This window comes from Pongo pygmaeus, chromosome 14 (genome assembly GCF_028885625.2).
Source record: "Pongo pygmaeus isolate AG05252 chromosome 14, NHGRI_mPonPyg2-v2.0_pri, whole genome shotgun sequence".
In the NCBI taxonomy this organism is placed as follows: Eukaryota; Metazoa; Chordata; class Mammalia; order Primates; family Hominidae; genus Pongo; species Pongo pygmaeus.
Window position 1 is genome coordinate 54,663,137 of NC_072387.2, and position 20,107 is coordinate 54,683,243.

The window sequence follows — 20,107 nt, forward strand, 5'->3', positions numbered from 1 at the left end:
ATGTAGGGATGAAGGATAGGAAGATATAGTAGGATCCAAGCTCTTTAGTTTTGGTGACTAAAGAAAAAAAATGGTATGATTAATGGAAATGGACCATTTCTAAAAGAGGGCAAATGGTATGGGAGGTGGGCTGGAAAGGCAATGGTTGGGGGTGGGAGGGAAAATAATCAATTCTATTTTGCATATGCTGCACCTCAAATGATAGCCAAGGACCCAAACAGGAATATTCTAGAAGCAGCTGAAATGGGTGATTAGTGGGCTTGACATACAGATTTTGGAGTCAACAAAATGCACACAATCCCCTGATCATAATGCAGCAAATGACACGAATGCAGGAGTGTTGGAGCACGATTATGCTGCATTTCTAGTGAGAGTAAAGCACTGTGGAAAAGGACCAACTGATACTTCAAATCTGAATCTCCTTGCTTGGGTGACATTCATTTAATATTAATTGACTTTTGTCTCAATATTGGGAGTAGTTCATGATTTTTTTAAAAAAGTCAAGTAAACATCTCTGGCACCTCTACTTGGTAGAACCTAATTAAAGCTATATGCTTTTTGTTGAATCTTAGAGCATTAACCTGAAAAATACAACTGTTAGGGATTCTGCCTCAAAATACTTTTCTGTGGCTCCCATAAGAAACAAAACAAAACCAAAAACTCAGTAAGCATATCCCAGCATACATTAAATATCATATTTTGATAATGAATGGTGGCAATTTCTTGTCTCTAGGAATCAACACAGTCCATTAAGTACATAAATTATCTTTTTGAAACTCAAGGATTTATTTCATCTAATAACTAAATGCATTATCTTTCCTAAAACATTTAATTCTGATAATGGATGAAGGCTTTGTTAATGCACGTGATATAATGGTATTTGATTATTCCTGCTTGGCTGAAATTGACTTGATGAATCTATTTATTCTCTGTGTTGCATACCAGAGATTTAATGGCCTGTTTGCACGTGTGAATAGTTTATATTTGCTTAGGAAGTGAGTTTGAATTGCCATTGAATTAGAATTGTGAGTGCCTTTCCCTATCTTAGGCAAATAGTTTACAGTTACCTTCAAGAGCCCCCCAGTCAATGTCCTGGTTCTCTGGTTTGTGCAGGGCAGGGTATCTGTTAAAGAGGTTGGCAATAAAAGCCAAGTTCAACTTGGGGTTCCCTCGGACAACATCTGTGGCTGTGACAAACTGCCGGCAGCCCAGCCTCTCCGCCTGCTGCAACATGCATTCTGCCCTCTGGATGTCATCCTTCTCCTGCAATGCAAAAGGATGTCTCAGGGCTGGGTCAAGGCTCTCCATGCACAAAGTAGATTGCATAACATGAAAAGAAATGGGAATCTCACTGAAACCATTAGTGTTTATCTCAGGCAGACACTTAATAACAGCACATTATTGCCTATATGCACCTGCACCAAAATCAGAAAGTCACAAGTAAAAGGAATCTCAGAGGTTAAGTAACAAAGATCTCTCATCTCCATTATCAAACTATTTCAGATGAGTGGTTGGTTGCCCTGTTTCAAAAGAGATGCAGTAGATTCTGAAAACTGATCATTTGAGTTTATCTTAATTATTTCCAACCATTAAGATTCATTTTTATTATTTGTGTGCACAGATGACATGAGATTGTCTATCAAAAATTTTATTTATTAATTTATATTCCCATAACCAGTTCACAAAAGATATTTACACTTGCCAGTAAGAACATATGATTAGCATAACCACTGTCTCCACATTGAGTTGGTATACTTGCAACCCAAATAAAATAAATTTTATCAGTTAACCTACATATTATTATTGATAAATATACAATATCAATTTTATTTTTGCAGACTTCAGATTTTGAACCACTCAATGTGCTCAAATAATTCCAGAGAATCTCCATTTGTAAGCCATTTGTAAGCAACTCTTAACGCTAAAATTTTGTTGAAATATGGCCCACTGTCCTTAAAGTACATGAAACCACCAATTTTCAGAAAACAAAACTTTAAATTAGGATGATTTCTTAATATGACACTTTACTAGATAACACTACACATTATGCATTTCATGAGCTTTACTTGTCATTTACTTTTACTCTACTTCTCATTAGGAATTGGTTGACTTCAACATGAACTCATTGGATTTAACTCCAATGATATTAAATGAGGCACACAAACGGGCAAAGAGACTTCTCAAGATCAATATTAAAGTGGCGGCAAAACAGAAGTTTTATTATAACATTCAGACCCATGTGGGGTTATAGAGTCTACTAAATGATGAACATATATAGAAGTGCCTAGCATGCTGGATGGTGTTTAATTACTATTGGTTTCTTTCTTTAATGTTGTATTTCCAGATTCAGTTTTCATCAATTATTATCCCAAACTGCTCACAGTTTTACAGTTTTAACAGGGCTTTAGGCAGAAATGCCTACTCATGGAACTCCAGAGTCAGGGCCACACAAGGTAAGGGAACTGCCAACATGAAAGCAGCATCATGTTCTCCAAACACAACCGGGACCTGGCCTTACCCGCAGTCCTGACATGTCAATAACAACAGCAGGAACACCTTCTTCATCTCCTTTTGGAGCCACCTGCTCAAGCAGGTGGTAATAAGCTTTTGAGTCCTGTGAGAAATTAAGAAATTCCAATTTCAAAATAGCACAGCTAATTACATACTTAGCACAACAATGATTTCCCAAAAGCAAACATTTTATTTCATATTCAGCTATCATTCCAGAATGTAACTTAATTAACAAGGCTAGAAACATTCACTAATTTGAATGTTCTAATTTGAATGTTCTATTTGTCTCTTTACATATCACATTTGCTTTTCTTTTTAAAAGGAGCATAACAATAAAATAGACAAGATATACACAAAAGGCACCCTAAAGCAGTGGATATTATTCTGTTGTCTTTAGGGGAGAAAAACAACTTATTTACATGTATTAAATTGTATACAGGAAAAAATATATATACCTTTATATTGCTGTAGAAGTCAGTCAGCTAAGGTTTAATTAAAAAAAAAGTGACAGAAAAAGGAAGCAGAAGTTTAAAGCACAGTTTAAAAATACATTTAAATGGACAATCAGCAAGAGAAAAATAAAGATGTCAAAGACAGAAGATTGAAGCATTAACAAGCAATCTTTATGTAAAAGGAGAAATATTAAGAAAAGTGCATTTCATATTTATCTAGAAGCTAGAAAAATGGTTCAATGTAGTTATGGCAGATTAGATACAGGTATTGAATTCTCAAGTTTTCTTAGATTCTGAAAATATGCTTATTGACAAAAAGAATTCTCAGAATTATAATCTTAAAATATAAATTTATTCTTAGTCAATGAAAGCATACAGATTTTCAGGTAGTTTATTTAAATCATTTAATAGCATCTCAATTTCTCATAAAGATTGAAAAATCAGCTATTATTTTGTTTCTACAACTGGTTAGAGTCGGTAAGACCTGGGCAGAGGAGAGGTATGCTCACCACTTTTGGCATTAGAAAGAGGAGAACCAGAGAGTGTGAGCCATTGATGTTGCACCTGGGGAAACTGATCTTCATCTCTCTTCTTTCTACCCCTCCCTTCTCTGACTTTTCACTGTAGCTATTTTGAAGTCAGTGAAAGTCACATGCAGGTGTTAGGCACCAACACCATCTGCCTACCCTGGGTTACATCTTTTTAGTTTGGCTAAGAGTAACCTCATTTCACCTGACTCTTATGAACCTTTCTCACTCACTGTAGCCTGCGTGTTCTCCTTGCCTTTGCCAATTTTACATGATTTAAAGATATCTCCCAAGGTTGCTGGCTACTCAGACATACACATGACAGTGCGGAGTCAGTTGCCGTGCAGCTGCTGCCGGAGAACAGGCACAACACTGTATAAGTAAGTGCTCATCTGGCCAGCTCCTATCTCATACAGACACTTCCCAAAGCACAAAATGGTTGTTCTAGAGAACACAACCATTTAATGACAGGAAATTAGGTAAATTTACAGCTAAGATCCGACAGCCTAATTTTGGCTGAAAAGTTTTACAATTGCAGAGCTTAACTGTTGAGCACAAAGGGAGATCATGACAGCCAGCTCCTGTTAAACCCCAGGTAGGTTGGTGGTGCTAGAAGAATGTTAATAACCCATGAAAGATGCATAGTTAGAAAGATGGATTTAGCTTAGATCCTAAGAAATGGGGCTTTCCATCGAGAAGCTTGACTCTGACTGGCACAGTGCCTGACACACGCTGAGTTCTAAATGCCACTGAATGCACGTCATGTAGCAGTGGGAAACTGTTACTCAAAGAATTACAAACCTAGGTGTACTCCTATTGAGTCATGTGAACTTTCCTCTGACTCTTTCTCTTTGGGGAAAAGTTATTTAATGTTTGAGAAAGTGGAGACTGAAGTATTTTCCTAGTATTGCATCCCAGCATCTCCTACTCTTTCCTTCTAGGGACCGCTTTCCATTCCTTTCTGCTCCTTAACCACTTTCTATCTTCGTCCATCTGTCATCATTGCCAATAGCTGTTTTCTTTCACCTTGACATGGAACTTTTCATACTACTTGAAAACCACAGTGTATTCCTGCCTCAGCCTTTCCCCTATGGACCTCTTTGTCTCTTTATCTGTAAAATGAGAGGATAATAACCCTTACCTCATGGGGTTGTTGTAAGGATTCAATAAGAGAATACAAGTATAAATCAGTTAGAACAGTGCCTGGCATGTTGCAGACACCATGTTTGCTATTATTAGTGTAATGAGAAGAGTCATCTTCATTTAATTTTTTAAAGGGAATTCCCATTTGCTGCTCCCATTTATGAAACCAGAGACATTACAGACCTACATATATTTCCTTTACTTGGACAGCAGACTGTTCTCTTGCTCTTCCTCTAGCTCACCTTTGTCCCTCTACTTCTTGATATGGAAACTCCAATCGAGACACTGCGCTAGGACTCTGGACAGATCTGTGTATGGCCCAGGACTAGAGCAGCAGATGGGCTCTTAAGGACAGTGAGCACCTCCGAAACAGCACCAGACTAACCCTGGAACTTCTGAAGAGAGGAAGCCCCAAATCTTTGTCTTTTCTTTATTAATGCCCAAATTCCCCTTCACTGCTGCAGAGAGTCATGTTCAAACAACGCTCCTCCTACCTTGATGTCAGTACTGAAGTTGCCAATTTTGTTGCAGCCTGCATTTTCCAGGTGGTAATTAGCCCACCTCAGCAAGAGCTCTTCAGGGGAGAGTTTCATCAAATCCTCCAGACTCTCACCTTCTCTCAAAAGAGCAATCAGAGCTGAAGAAGCACAAAAACCACAGAAAAATAAATGCAGCGATGTTGAGGGAGGGGGGTTGGTTATAACTTTCATTGAGCTCTGCTAAAAAGCTAAAGATAACAACGTTACCTCTTTGGGGTAAAGGTTCTTGTAGCCTTTCCCATGGATTAAATATTTTATTATTATTCCCTAAAAAGAGGCATAAGCCATTGTGAGCTTATTTATCATCTCCATTTTTCAGATGGAGAAAACAAAGCACAGTGAATCTCAACGCTATGTTTAAGAACATTTGGACAGAGCCATAAAAATAACCAAGGCTACTGGCTCGGATGTTTTGCTGGGTCTGTCAGACCACATTTCACAACATGACAACACTTTTGCTTTTAAGAGATCAATTTTTTAATAATAACAATTGTTCTCTTGTCTATTCCCATAGGTGTTCTATATTTCAAGTGCTTACCTGCCTAATTATAGCAACTCAACAATGTAATCAACTCTCCTCTATGTTTTCCCAGATGAGTAAGTATTTTTTTGCTCAGCTAGAAGGTTTAAATTTAGCTGAGGTCATTATTTGAAGATCAATATTCTTTCTCACAGGTTCTAAGATCCCTATTTCCTCTCCCCTGCCTTCTTTATATTATGTTTAATACATTGGTTTTTAAATAATATTTCAGGATTTTTCATTGGTTATTGTGATTTGGACATATAAATAAAAAGTATGTATAACTAAAGATTAGAACTTGACTACAGATTTCATATTGGTAGGATTTGTACCTGATAACTAAAAGATAACATTGTGTTTTGTATGATACTTATCAAGGTTGGCTATCTCTGTCTAAGGCATGGGGCTGTCACTGTTTACATACAGATAAGATGGTAAGAGAAGATGCAATAAGATTGACAGCTACATATTTAGTTGAGAACTCTGAAACCCTAAATGGAATTTTCTACGGTCTTTAAAAATGTTTATTCTATCCTGTATAGATTTAAGGTGTGTAATGTGATGTTTTGGTATACTTACCTTAGTAGATACATACACAGTAAGGTGGTTACTGTTGGTCAAGCAAATTAACATACCCACATCTCATATCATTACCTTTCTTTTCTTTTCTTTCTTTCTTTCTTTTTCTTTCTCTCTCACTCTCTTTCTTTCTTTTTTGTAGGAAGAGTGCCTGAAATCTACTTTCTTGGCAAATTACTGGTATACAGCACAATATTATTAACTATAGCCCTCATGCTGTTTAGATCTCCACTTATTAATCCCATATAATTGCAACCTTGAACCCTTTGACTTATACCTTCCTCTATAGTTTTGATAAGAAATAGACCAAGTTCCTCCTAATCTGGTACCATCACTATAGTATATGAATGTGAGTTGCTTGCTTCGCAAAATGCAAGTTAAAAGTCTTCTTATTTGTTACGTAGTATCTAACGACAAAGTGAGCTCTGAAAAAACCTCTTGAGGTTAGAGTGCCAAACATTCAAGACTGAGCCCTATGCTCCAAACAAGCATTATTGTTAGTCTGTGGTCTTAAAAAGCTTTTGCTCTATCATTAAAAAACGTCTAGTCTGTGTGTATAGAATCTGTTACATGAATACCATGGAATCAACATAACTGTGTAGTTTTCAAAACTTGAGAATTTCTGACATCTTCCTCCTACAGTCCCCAACACGTAAGTTATTAGAAAGCTGTGTCATAAATGACCTTTGGGACTTGCTCCTACCTTCATTTCTGCTGAGTTCGATGTCAGCAAACAACCCAATCTTGATGACTTGCCACAGAAGTCCCAGGACCAGATAAGGCTTCCCCTCCTTCAGGTCCTCAGCCCCTATGTTGACCACATGGCACCCGATGGCTGAGGCAGAGTTCAGAGCCAAGTTCAGATTTTCCTGAGGGAGAAAATGTATGCAAGTTTTTGTTCTATGACTTTGTAGATGCCAAATAATACTGATAGCAACAGTAACAATGTTTTCCTTTGTGCGAAGGTCACAGGTTTAGAGTCATGGTCTTCATTCGTTTTAACATTGAGAAAAAACAGTGACTCATAACCAGAAGAGAAAATCCAGTAACCCAGACACTGACTACTCATGCAGTGCTCCATTCAATCAAACCAGCACCATAAGTTGAAGGCCCATTCTGGTTGGCATGAGACTAATGAGGCCTATATTTTTCCATCTTGCTCTGTGATGAAGCTGACACACACAACATCTCTACTGGCCAAAAATAAAGGGACACCTTTGAGAAAGTCATTGTCCTGTCACTGGCCTCATGAATAAGACAATTGTTGATGTAAATCAAGATCATAAAAGAGAGTAGCAGAAGAGCTTTTTGACTTGCAGATTGGGTGTTAAGAAAATGAAAAAGGCTGGCACAGTGGCTTATGCCCGTAATCCCGGCACTTTGAGAGGTCAAGGCAGGTGGATCACCTAAGGTCAGGAGTTTGAGACCAGCCTGACCAACATGGTGAAACCCCATCTCTACTGAAAATACAAAAATTAGCTGGGCATGGTGGCGGGTGCCTGTAATCCCAGCTACTCGGGAGGCTGAGGCAGGAGAATCTCTTGAACCCAGAAGGCAGAGGTTGTGGTGAGCTGAGATCATGCCATTGCACTCCAGCCTGGGCGACAAGAGTGAAGCTCCATCTCAAAAAAAAAAAAAAAAAAAAAAGAAAACGAAAATGAAAAATAGATACAATTAAAATTCCTGGAAAAGATGGAATGGTTTTTGCTAGGTCGATTTCTTGAGTATCTGTAATAACTAGGGAACCTGAGTATACACACACATACTCATAGATTCTGTTCTTACGAGTAACAACAATGCAGGTAATGTAACTCACATATAGACGAGATAGAGTCAAGGAAGTTTTCAGTCCAGACTCTGTATGTACTATTCTTGGGTTTAAAAAGGAAGAGATATCAGTGTCAGAGATGTATAGAAATTGTTTTAATTGACAAATTAAAAACAAAGCAAAGGCCGCCAGTGAATTAGGAAAAGAACTATCAGAAGAAAAGTGGGTCCTTGTTCTAGTGCTTAAATGATGAGTGAAAAATACTGTTTCTATGTATGGTCAAGATTATGAGTAAATTTGAGTGCATTCATATGTGTTTAATCATTGTTCTCAATTTGGTTACCATTTCCATTTTTAAAGTACACAAGGTTGCTTAAATCCACACAGGAGATAACGTATTGTTCATGATTTAAGAAGTTAGATATGGTTTCTTAGCAAAAGAATTACAATAATGTTAAAATATTGGAACACAATACAGAAATACACTTACTGCTGGTTACTATTCCAGTTAATCAACAAATTGATGGAATAAAAGCAAGTTATATTTATTATACTCGTGGCTGTGGCCAATATTACTGTGAAGGCTGCCAGAGTACTTCCCGTTTTTCACCCCCTCGCTTCTTAGAAAGGCTTATGTTTTTAGCTAAAATGCTGTTTATTTGGCATCAAATCAAAGATAAATTGCTAAGGAAAGCTTGAGTTAAAACTTTAGCCAAAGTGAATTTTATTCCTAAGTGGCCAAAACAAACATACAAAGCCCCAGCTGCTACCACTCCACCAGTCTCCCTTCCTTGCTGCTCAGAAATGTATCCCTTTATCCTGAAGTATGACAAATCACCAGCCCAAAGCCTGGGTTTTGGGAATGATGTCTGAGCCCCTGAAAAAGGCTGACTCAGCAGTTATGATGCTCACTGATGCCAAACAAATCCTGTATTACGATAATGGTGGGAAGACATACCTGAATGGTGAAAGGGGTGAGCTTCTTTTTGTTGATTGTTCTTTCGTCAATTGTGTCTGGCACTGACAGGTTGATCATTTTACTGAAAGAGAAACAATTAAATTAAAGAAAGCAGTCTTCTGAATAACAGAAGCCAGTAACATTGAATTTAAATTCTAGCAATACCATAATCAAAGAAGATAGCAACAGAATCTGTGATGTTTAGATATAAAATCAGTTATGCCATTTGACTAGACTCAAACTATCTGCGGGAAAGGTGAATACTACTGAAGCCATATTAACATATTGAGGTTGGAAATGAGGACCCCACTTCATTCCCTCACCTAAACAGCTGCAAAATTATCCTGATTTTCTTAGCACATTAGGAAATTCTGGGTGGATAACCAAAGTAATTCTACCATAAGTACTTTATTTTCTCAGCCGTGAAAATTGTCCCCATTATATAAAAGACTATCTATAAAATTCTGAGCTTATTATTGTCTACATTTCTATTTGACACAGGACCAAACTTTCTATCTTCAGCTAATCATATGATAACATTTTTATATCCTTCTCAGTGCCCTAGGCTGAGTACCAATGAGTCACAGGGGTCTTAGAAGGTAAAATTAGGAGATTGAGGGAAGACCATGGGGTGCCTTGGGTGGCAACCTAAAAGCTAGAATTTTTATTTTTGTATAGCAATTGAACCTTTTAAAAATGAATTCTCAGGACAAACTAATAAATAAAATATCAAAAGTAGAATTGCTCTGGTCAGAGCCGAGGAGAAAGCTCAATGTCTTGCCCACCCATTGTTATCCTTTAAGTCCTGAGTCCCCCACATATTGAGCACCTCAAGTCACCTCACTTACAACACTGCCTGCGATGACAGAGAACCTGCTGAAGCAAGAGCTACAGAGGTATTTTCAAAGACACCATGCTACATTGAGCAGCACCGTATTTAGAGGCCTCCCGTGGGTAGGATGCAGTCCCCCTTTCCAGGTGTCCTCAATGTTTGAGTTTGGATTTCTGTGCACCACTCAAAGGTTTCTTTGCTTAAGGACTACAGTTTAAGGACTGCTTCCATCATCCTGCTGCTATTATCAATTCTATCTGCTTTCATGGTGAGCTGTGCTCAGATGAAGCCAAGCAGCATATATTCCAAAAATATATAACCAGGAAAATTGTCCCCATTATAGAAAAGACTATCTATATACTTCTGAGCTTATATAATGTCTACATTTCCACTTGATGCCTGATCCAACTTTATACTTTTAACTTGTCATCAGATAAACTTTTTAATGTCCTTCTATAGTCATTATTTAATCAGTACTTTATAAATTTCCCCCACTTAATTATCTAATACATTGATTAGACATCTAATGCTTTTGACTTGGTATTACTATACCTTCCATGTTTATCTCTATAATGTGTATCCCTCCTCCCCACTCAAGCAATAGCAATTTTACATTTCTCATTATAAATTGTTTTTGAATTTAGTTTGCTGTCCCGGACCCGGCCAAGTGAAAGTCCAGAAAAGCCTTCTAGGTGCAGCTGAGCACCAAACAAAGTTGGCCTACGATAAATACAATTAATTGTTGATGGTCTAGAAAATGGGCAATTCTTTGGAAACCAAGAAAGAAGTATTATTTACCAAAGGACAATGCCATCTCCAACAGCATTAAAGAGATCATTCGTGTTTGGATTCATTGGGATGACATGCCGACAATCAGGATCATTTTCCAGGGCTTTGTTTATCCAGTTGACGAAGGCATACTTTTCTTCCTCTGCAAGTAAATGATTAAAGTGACTCATTTGCAAAGTGAAACTCTATTATAAACAAAATTATGCATGTGGATCTTAAATTCTCATTCCCAGCAGAGATGTGAGTTTATTCAGTCCATTATCTTATCATCTCATATTTATTAACATTTAAAAATCTCAGATCACTTGGGAAATAGGCATTGATTCTGTGTACTCTAAGTCATAAAACATAGAGCAAACAGATTTCAAAACTATCTCTCTATTTCTTTTCTTTTCTTTTTTTTTTTTTGAGATGGAGTCTCGCACTGTCACCCAGGCTGGAGTGCAGTGGCGCGAGCTCGGCTCACTGCAAGCTCCGCCTCCTGGTTCACGCCATTCTCCTGCCTCAGCCTCCCCTGTAGCTGGGACTACAGGTGCCCGCCACAACACCCAGCTAATTTTTTGTATTTTTAGTAGAGACGGGGTTTCACTGTGTTAGCCAGGATGGTCTCGATTTCCTGACCTCATGATCTGCCCACCTCAGCCTCCCAAAGTGCTGGGATTGCAGGTGTGAGCCACCGCGCCCGGCCAAAACTATCTCTCTGTTCCTATATATATGCATAATCCAGATATATATTTACATTTAGAAGCAAATATATACATGTTTATTTTCTATATATAAATACATAAATAATAAAAATATTTTATTTATATGTGCATGTATACATATATATACACATATAAATACAACTGTGGTATAACGCTTGCAGGACAAAACTCAGGATTCCGCTTTTAGCTCTGCTGGTTTAAATGTTGGATCACTGTGGACAATCCTTATTGTACCTCTGAGTTTCTTGATACAATTATAATTAAATTGCTATAAAATAAAATCATTTGGATATAATCTTTTTTTCCTATCAGTAAAGCTGCCAGAAGGTGAATTTTAGATGTTTTAATAAAAACTCAAGTTATGTCTTCATAGCCTAGCACTGTGTTTCCCAAACTGTCCGTTTTTGAAAACAGTAGTGTCCCTCAGAGATATCCTGAGTCATAAAAGTTTGGGAAACACTGTGTAGTGTATCTCCACCTTAAAGATTCATACAGCACATTTGACCTAGCAAAGGTTGTGAAAATTCCTGTATTTAAAAACAAAAGGCCAAACGTTGTCTTAGCAACTATAGGTGGTATTTAATCATGACTTATCTTTTTTTTTTTTTTTTTTTGAGACAGAGTCTTGTTCTGTCGCCAGGCTGGAGCGCAATGGTGCAATCTCGGCTCACTGCAACCTCTGCCACCTGGGCTCAGGAGATTCTCCTGTCTCAGCTTCCCGAGTAGATGGAATTACAGGCTTGCGCCACTGCACTCAGTAGAACGGGGTTTCACCATGTTGCCCAGGCTAGTCTTTAACTCCTGACCTTAGGTGATCTACCCGCCTTGGCCTCCCAAAGTCCTGGGATTACACGTGTGAGCCACTGCGCCCGGCCTCATGAGCTTATCTTTAAGATCAACTAACGTTTTGAAGAATTCAGTTTTGGAAATGTTGCAATAACTATACTGTTTGGCCTGTTGGAAGTTTCCATTATGGCTGTTGGATGGCAGCCTTCAGAATAAATATACAAATTTATTCCAAATCAATGAAAACATAATTTTTTGATCACTTAGCAGGTGTTAAAAATTATCATGAAGTTTAAACATAGAAGCTTGAGTAGCTAATTTTGTCCATAAGATTTAGAAAGGAATCTGGGCAGCCTTTAATGATTGTTTAAATGCTGATCAAATCATTTTGTATTGGACCCTACCCAGAGCTGGGACTGCTCCTGTGTTATGTACCCGGAACTGACCCACTTAGTCACAGGAAAATTGGGAGTCATCCATAAAGCTGTGTTTGCTTCTGTCTTTGTTTACATCCCTTAGGTTTGAATACCAAGTCTAGAATCTGTAATCCTGAAATCCTGCTCCCACCCAGGAGTTGAGCCTACCTGAATAGGAGTGTTGGGTGCCAACACTAGACTGCTCTGAAGTACCACCGATCGCACAAATCCCTTCCTTCTTATTGATTGCTTTTCTAAAGGTCTTGGCAACATCTGTGCTTTTTAGGCCATGGAAAATCTGCAAAAATGTAATGTATCTTTAGAAACTCAAGCAGTGATCAAGAAAATCACAAAGGAAAGAATATGTAATGTTGAAGCAAGGAGGTAAGGAATGTCTTTCTGGATATTTTTTAAAACAGAATTCAAGTTCCAAGTTTCAAATGTGTCTCCTTGTATTCTGCATGGTACTCACCTTGATAAACTCATCAAAGCTGATCCTTCCATCTTGGTCCAGATCACCTGTAGCCATCAGGTTTTCTGTAATTTCTCTGACTCTATACCCAGGCAAAGGCAAGCAAGCAGCCTTGAACAAGTCATTCAACTCATTGAAGCTGATGTATCCATTGCCATCAGTATCTGTAATGTACACAATATACTGAAGCTTCAGGACAATTCAGGCAACAACTTTTAGAGAGGTGAGGGAAGACTAGATGGAAGGTGAAGGGATGAGAGAGGCTATCATTCAGGCATTGAGGCATGATCCCAGGGAAGACTCAGAATCTCACAAGACACCTGTTGCTACTAAATAGGGGCACTAGCATTACTTTCAACACCCACAGTAAAAGAGTCGTAATTTCTATAAGGTACCTCTGTTTCCACAAAGAACTCTTATAGAAACTCTTAAGGAAACCACAGGTTTAGTGATAAAGAGTAAGAGAAAGTATGTGATGGTATTAAAATAAAGGAAACAGCAAAAAAGAAGACAAGATATAAAAGATGAGACTTACGACCCAGTTCCAGGAACAAACTATGTAAGAGTAGAGCCCATATTCCATGTTTTGATAGAGAAAGTCATTTTATTGAAACATATCTTTCAAAAATAAGTTCTCCCAGCTCCTCTAAATGAATACTACTGGTTTCTTGTCATCTCTGAAATTTTGCTCATGTTCCCATTTCATTGAATCTACCCTGAAGCTACTCAGTGAAGAAGAGAATGATGCAATTTGGGGTGCCAGGTCTACTCACCAACTTTGGCAAAAGCTTCTCTGAGCTCCATCATTTCCTCATCGGACACTGATCCTCTGGCCATTTTTTATTGCTTTACGTAACAGATCTGGAGAGAAGAAGAACGTAAGGGATAACTTTTGTGTATTTGAATTCTTAAAATACCACATTAAGAAGCAATTCCCATTTATTACATGAAGAAATATTCTTCTGCATCCCCCATGATTTAGAACTATCCTTCCAAAATGTAAGTCAGAAATATGCTTTTTCTCAATCCTCCATGTGGTGGTCTCCAAGGATGGCTCTCAACAATTTCTTCCCTCTGGTCTATACAGACTGCTCCTCACATCAAGAGGTAGAGCTTATTTCCCTCCCCTAGAATCTGGGCTGGTTTTTTAACTGCTTTGACCATTAGAGGGTGGTAGAAATGATGTCTGGGGCTGGAAACTTCTGCTTCCTTCTTTTTGGAATGCTCATTCTTAGGATGCTCCCTCTTGGTACCCAATTGCCATGACATGAGACATTCAAGCCGCATAAAGAAGCCAATGAAGGAGAACTGAGTGCACTGGTTGACAAACCTGCTGAGATCCCATCTGACAGCCAGCATCAATGCCAGCAACCTGAGAGGGCCAATTTGGGCTTTCTGGCCCATCTGAGCTCCTAGATGACCACATTCCCAGCCAACATCACATTAAGCAGAAGAATCGCCCAGCTGTGCTCAGTCAACCAAAAGAACAGAGAAGACAAAACGAGTGATGTCTTAAATCACTACGTTTTAGAGTAGTTACACAGCAATAAGCAACTAAAACACTTAACTTTTACATAAATGTCTTTTTTAAGAGGTATCTTCATGTTCATATTTAAAATTAGTATTTGACCAAGCCAACAGATACAGTTTATAACTTCAAAGGAAGTTAATCAAAATTATCCATATTATTTAGGGATGAACAAAGGGAAGCTGACCCTCTCATAATTCAGCTATGGGAATCTGAGGCGCTTTCTAGGTGTTTTCTTCTCAGAAAAGCGACAGTCTTGCTGAGAAACAGTGCTTGAGTAATTTCCCTTTTCCTGTGCATTACTGCTGCCCTCTAGTGGGTGAGAAGAAAATAAAACAGAAAACGGATGATAATCTCCATGCCCCTAGCTAATCCACACTAGCATGTTTCAAATCGGAGGCCCACTGAAGCTTGTTGAACTTACTGGCGCAGAGGGGATAAGTGGAGTGGGAGTGTAGGGGTTGGGGTGTTTCTAAGCATAGTTATATTTTGGATAGTTCAGGGAAGTTATCGATTTAAAAAAAATTTGTGACAGGATGTTGTTTTCAGTAGATTTCTTTTTTATATTTTCATATTATTCTATAGTGCTGTATTTGTTCTTGATGGCCACCAACAACCACACCAAACAGAAAACAGTCTTAACATCAAAACCTGTAGGCCAAAAATGCATTACACTCAATTTTGCAAATCCATATCCATTATCCACCAAATTACCATCCTGTCACATACATTTATCAGTGGTTTCAAACTTTTGTTTCACCAAGCAACCCTTTGTGGACAGAAACCTTACATGTAAACCGTACACGTAAGCAAACAAATAAAAATAACAACTCTGAGAGTCTTTGGTTGAAAAAACCCACATGTCCCCCTGCCCCTGCTATCTTATCTCCTTGTCTCCTTCATCTGTGGGAACTCCAGGGAGCATGATTTGAAAATCATAGAATTATATATGTATTCATTTAAATTTAAATGTATTCATTAAAAATATATTTTTGATATCAATAAAAATTTTATTTTATTATTGTCTTACATATCTAAGAAAGTATTGGTACATTGGATCTTTTAAAGGATGACAGAAACTGTTGAGGGGTTAATTGTATTAAAAATACAATCTCACTAACACATCACAATAACCCTAAGAGACAGGCACTGGCTATCTGGCTTTCTTGTCTTCTCTCTCTCTCCCTCCCTCTCGTCCTTTTTTCTTTCCTTCTTCCTTCCTTGTTTCCTGCCTTCCTTCCTTCCTTTCTCTCTTTTTCAGAATGCCTTTTTCCAAAAATAATTTGAGCTAAGTTACAAAGATACATCCAAACCCAAGAGTTAAACCAACTAAATGATGTAATTGATAAGAAAGAAAGCATAACTGAAATAAGATGATGGTCGGGAGGAACTCTAATACTTAAAATACATGCCTAAGACCCTGCATGTTTTGCTACAAGTAGGCTGAAAATCTAGCTCCAAGTTCTCTAGAAGCTAAGGCAAAAAGGAAAGTATCATGGGTTATACAATTCACTATCTATGAGACAAACCAATTTTCTTAGGGCAGCAGATCTGATGTCTGACAGCAAAATCTTCACACAGGCTTTAAGAAGAGGCCATTTGTGGGGTAGGGTAAACACAGGTTTTATGTTTCTTACAATGTCCTTCAGTATAGGCTGATGGCACAGGTATGTATATTCTCATTGTACAGATCAGAAAACAGAATCTCAGAGAAGTTAAGATACAGATCTCAAATCACACAGCTGGGTGTAGAAGCAGCCAAAACTCCAATCCCCAAGTCTTTTCTCCTCTCCCAGGCTGTCTCAGGTTCTCTGCCTTCATGTTCCTGTTAGATACACATCCCATCCATCCATTTATTCACTCAGCAATGAGTTATTAAGTATATGGACTATGGATAGCCCCACAGGAAATTTTTAAAACTACAATATAGTGAGCTCGTCCAGGCATTCTGGTAGAAAGCTTTTGGTTTCCTGTGTTCAGAAATCAAGGCTTCTGTTTTAAGGAATTAGTATATAACTTTGTATTAATATACTTTGCTAAATCCTTGTGACTAACTTGGCTTGGGTCTCTTCTATACCCTCTACCATATCCACATATGCATGAATAGAAGGCTCTCCAGCTCTCCGGCTGGCCAGCCCTTCATGTTTTTAAATGTCTTAAGACCTCTTGGTTCACAGGTGTTTATGGGATTATAAGATACATTCATTCATTTAACAAATATTCTATGAATGCCTACTATAAGCCAGGCGCTGTTCTTCATTTTAGGTAAGCACATCTATATTGACCCAGTTAGTTATCCTGAAAGCATGGGACAATGTCAAAGGTAAGGAGGACAAACAAGATCTCTGACTCTAAACCTGGCTCTATCCCTTGACACAAGAATGTTAGATTTTAGAGCTCTATCAGCAGCTAGTGATAAATATAAGTAGAAGCAGAAAACAAGACTACATTCTAAGTGTCACAAGTAGGGCCAACAAAGAAGCAAAACAATTATAGTGTTGGGTAAAAAAAGAAAATCTAAAAAATATCTAAAGATCATGGTATAATGGGAAATTTTTTTTACCATAAAATTGCAATGGCCCATTCATTTAAAAGACATAGAAAGTACACGTATTTTAAAATCATATTATTTTTAAACCACAGCAGGTAGGTCAAGATGAAAAGCCTTGAGCATCTGTAACAATATTTTTCTACGAGATTTATGAGTGGAGAGGATCAACTCAGAGAAGCCAAACAGCAAGAACACCTTTAAATTTAAAAAATCCAAAATGCTTCAGTGATTTAACAGCAAATGCAAAAGAGAAGTCGATTAACTTAGTTTGAAAGGTAAAGTGGAGAAGGGATAATCAGCAACTGACATTGCTGTGATACTGCTTGTTTTTGTTGGGCAGAAACATGAATAGATATCTGGAGAGAGTCCCTTTTACCATCAGCATGAGCAGCATATCCTGGAAACACAACCTAACTTTTGGAGACAGAAGGAACCTCATAAATAATTTATTACAATGTCCTCATTTTATACATAAGGAAACTGAAGGTCCAATGAGAAGAAATGTTTTATCCATGTACAAATTCTCAAGGCAATGCCAGGCTGGAGCTTGTAAATGCAGGTGCTGATGAGCAGAGCAGGAAAAGGATGCAGTTACCATTAAAAGGGCCCCTAAGGTCCATAACTGAGCAGAGACCTTTAAGTAATTAAACTGAATGTGCAAATGGCAGCAATTTCACAAAGCAAAGCAGCAGGAAGAGGACATAATTAATGTAAAAACAGGCAGACCAGATCATTTTTAAGAAAGACATTGAGCCAAGGGCAGTGGCTCACGCCTGTGATCCCAGCATGTTGGGAGGCCGAGGTGCACGCATTGCTTTGAGCTTAGGTGTTTGAGACCAGCCTGGGCAACATGGTGAAACCCCATCTCTACTAAAAATACAAAAATTATCCAGGTGTGGTGGTGCATGCCTGTGATCCCAGCTACTCGGGAGGCTGAGGTGGGAGGATCACTTGAACCCAGGAAGCAGAGGTTGCAGTGAACTGAGATCATGCCGCTGCGCTCCAACCTGGGTGACAGAGCGAGACCCCATCTCAAAAACAAAAAACAAAACAAAACGAAAGACACCACTGGTGTTGGAATCAAATATTAGGTACTTTACATAGTCCACGAATGTGTTTTCCTGGAAAAAAAAATGCACCCATTTTAATTCATGCATATTTGAAAATATGGGTTATGATAATATTAGTAAGATTAATAAGTAATATAAGTAAGATTAGTTGGTGATGGCTTTAGTTTGCAAATTACTGGCACCATATAGGCAGCAAACTATAGGGACATTGCTGCAGTAATGGGCATGCTGAGGCATCTGGAGCTTAAAAGGAGGGGCTAAAGAAAGCATGTATCTTCCAAGGTATAAGTGAGTGGTTTCTTCAGCTCTGCCCGACTGCTCCTGCATTGAGTATGGCCCTTTTTAATGACTACATCATCTAAATATGCCCTGCCACAAACCATTTTCAGGACTTTTGCAAATCCGTGGTCAATTTGGGAACTCCCCTTCTGAATTACTGCCCAAATCAAAAATCTATTATAAGAAGACAAACCATTCATCAAGGTCACGTCTGGGCTGCTAGTTTTTTGTGTGAGTGCATGTGAGAGCACTTAAATTTATTAAATCAATAGTTGTAGAATCTCAAGACGTTGGCCAAAAAAAAAGCATTGGTTGTTCATTTTTAAAAATTATATTATTTTTAAAACCTTAAGAAAAAAATAGCCCCACCCTAAACTGCAAAGCCACAAAGCCTGTTCATTTCTTAAATCAGTGAGTTTTGAGTTTCTGCTTAAAGGGTGCTGGTATTTCCCAAGTCAGTAGCGAAGGGAATTTCTGAGGATGAGTTGTCATAAAAGTACCTGAACTTAAGTTCTCTAAAGTCTGAATATAGAAACAATTTGTGGGAGTTTACTCTTGAACACAGTGCTGCAGAATTTACAGAAGAAAAAACATCCTCTAAAGTGAATGTAAAAATGTAAAAAAAAAAAAAAAAAAGAAATTCCAAAGTCTAAAATTGTCTAGTGAAAAGGAAAGACATGCAATCTAAGTCGTTATCTTCAGTAGATTGTCATTTCAGAATATACTAAAGCATGTGCAATGAGTTGTTCGTTAATATCAGGAACTGACAAAGTCTGGAAATGTGCCTAGAAATCAGAATCTATCATAATGCCATTATAAAATATATAAAATAAAGGATCAGGAAGTAACTGCTGCTACAATGAGAAAAATAAATGTTGTTTATGATTGTTTGCTAAGTCTATTTCTGAAATATTTTATGATTATAAAATGATTGACATGCAAATAATTCTCATGATTTTAGGGTAAAAGCTAAAAATTAAATTATATTTATATGACCTGAATCAAGACAGTGGAATAAAACAGTAAATATTCATGAATGTAAAAAAAAAAAAAAAAAAGTCAATGGAATTTTCTCTGAGGAGTTTCATAACTGATAATTAAAAGAAGCAGAAAGGCTGGAAAAGGTGACCTGTCTAGAGAGAGATGCTCAGGGGGTGGAATCATTTCTGAAAGATGGTAGTGCGGGGCTAGTCAGTATTTTGATTCAATATACTGATGCTGAATCATATAACCTGCCAGGATCAGGGAGGCATCTGTGACCTGGTATCACCTTGCCAAGGGACTCTTTTGAATGTGCCCCACTTTTCCTGCAACTTGATTCAGTAGTTAAAGTCAAACCGGACACTCAGGACTCAAGTTCCTAGCTCTGTCTCAATAAATTTCAGTATATTTCCAGAGGGGAAATTATACAACTTCCAAACATCTCAAGAACAATCAGTAATCCAAAACAACACATCATCTAGAATAACATTAATATTGTAAGCTTTAGCATTAGACTATGATAACTAAAGAAACGAAAAATAAAATATGTAGGACTCTGAAGCAAAATAAAATACCCATACATTTTTAAAAAGCCATCAAGATTAATCTATTTAAAGAAAAAACATTGCTTTTACTTAATCCTGTCCCCTTCATTTTATAAAGTAGACCACTGTAGGAGATCTTACTTTGCGAGTAATA

General features: G+C 37.8%; 1 protein-coding gene across 11 annotated transcripts in view; it reads right to left on the minus strand.

Annotated features, from left to right (window-relative positions):
• Window positions 1-20,107, minus strand: part of LCP1 (lymphocyte cytosolic protein 1) — an 83,681-nt gene that overhangs the window by 18,895 nt on the left and 44,679 nt on the right. For all 11 annotated transcript variants that reach the window (XM_054446696.2, XM_054446690.2, XM_054446691.2 and 8 more), the window contains 9 exons: window positions 13,773-13,860; window positions 13,000-13,163; window positions 12,696-12,825; window positions 10,628-10,760; window positions 8,998-9,079; window positions 6,975-7,140; window positions 5,128-5,270; window positions 2,519-2,614; window positions 1,068-1,263 (listed from right to left, as the gene is read on the minus strand). In XM_054446696.2, the coding sequence (XP_054302671.1) occupies window positions 1,068-1,263; window positions 2,519-2,614; window positions 5,128-5,270; window positions 6,975-7,140; window positions 8,998-9,079; window positions 10,628-10,760; window positions 12,696-12,825; window positions 13,000-13,163; window positions 13,773-13,836 (1,174 nt within the window). In that variant the 5' untranslated portion in view covers window positions 13,837-13,860. The remainder of the gene's footprint in view (window positions 1-1,067; window positions 1,264-2,518; window positions 2,615-5,127; window positions 5,271-6,974; window positions 7,141-8,997; window positions 9,080-10,627; window positions 10,761-12,695; window positions 12,826-12,999; window positions 13,164-13,772; window positions 13,861-20,107) is intronic.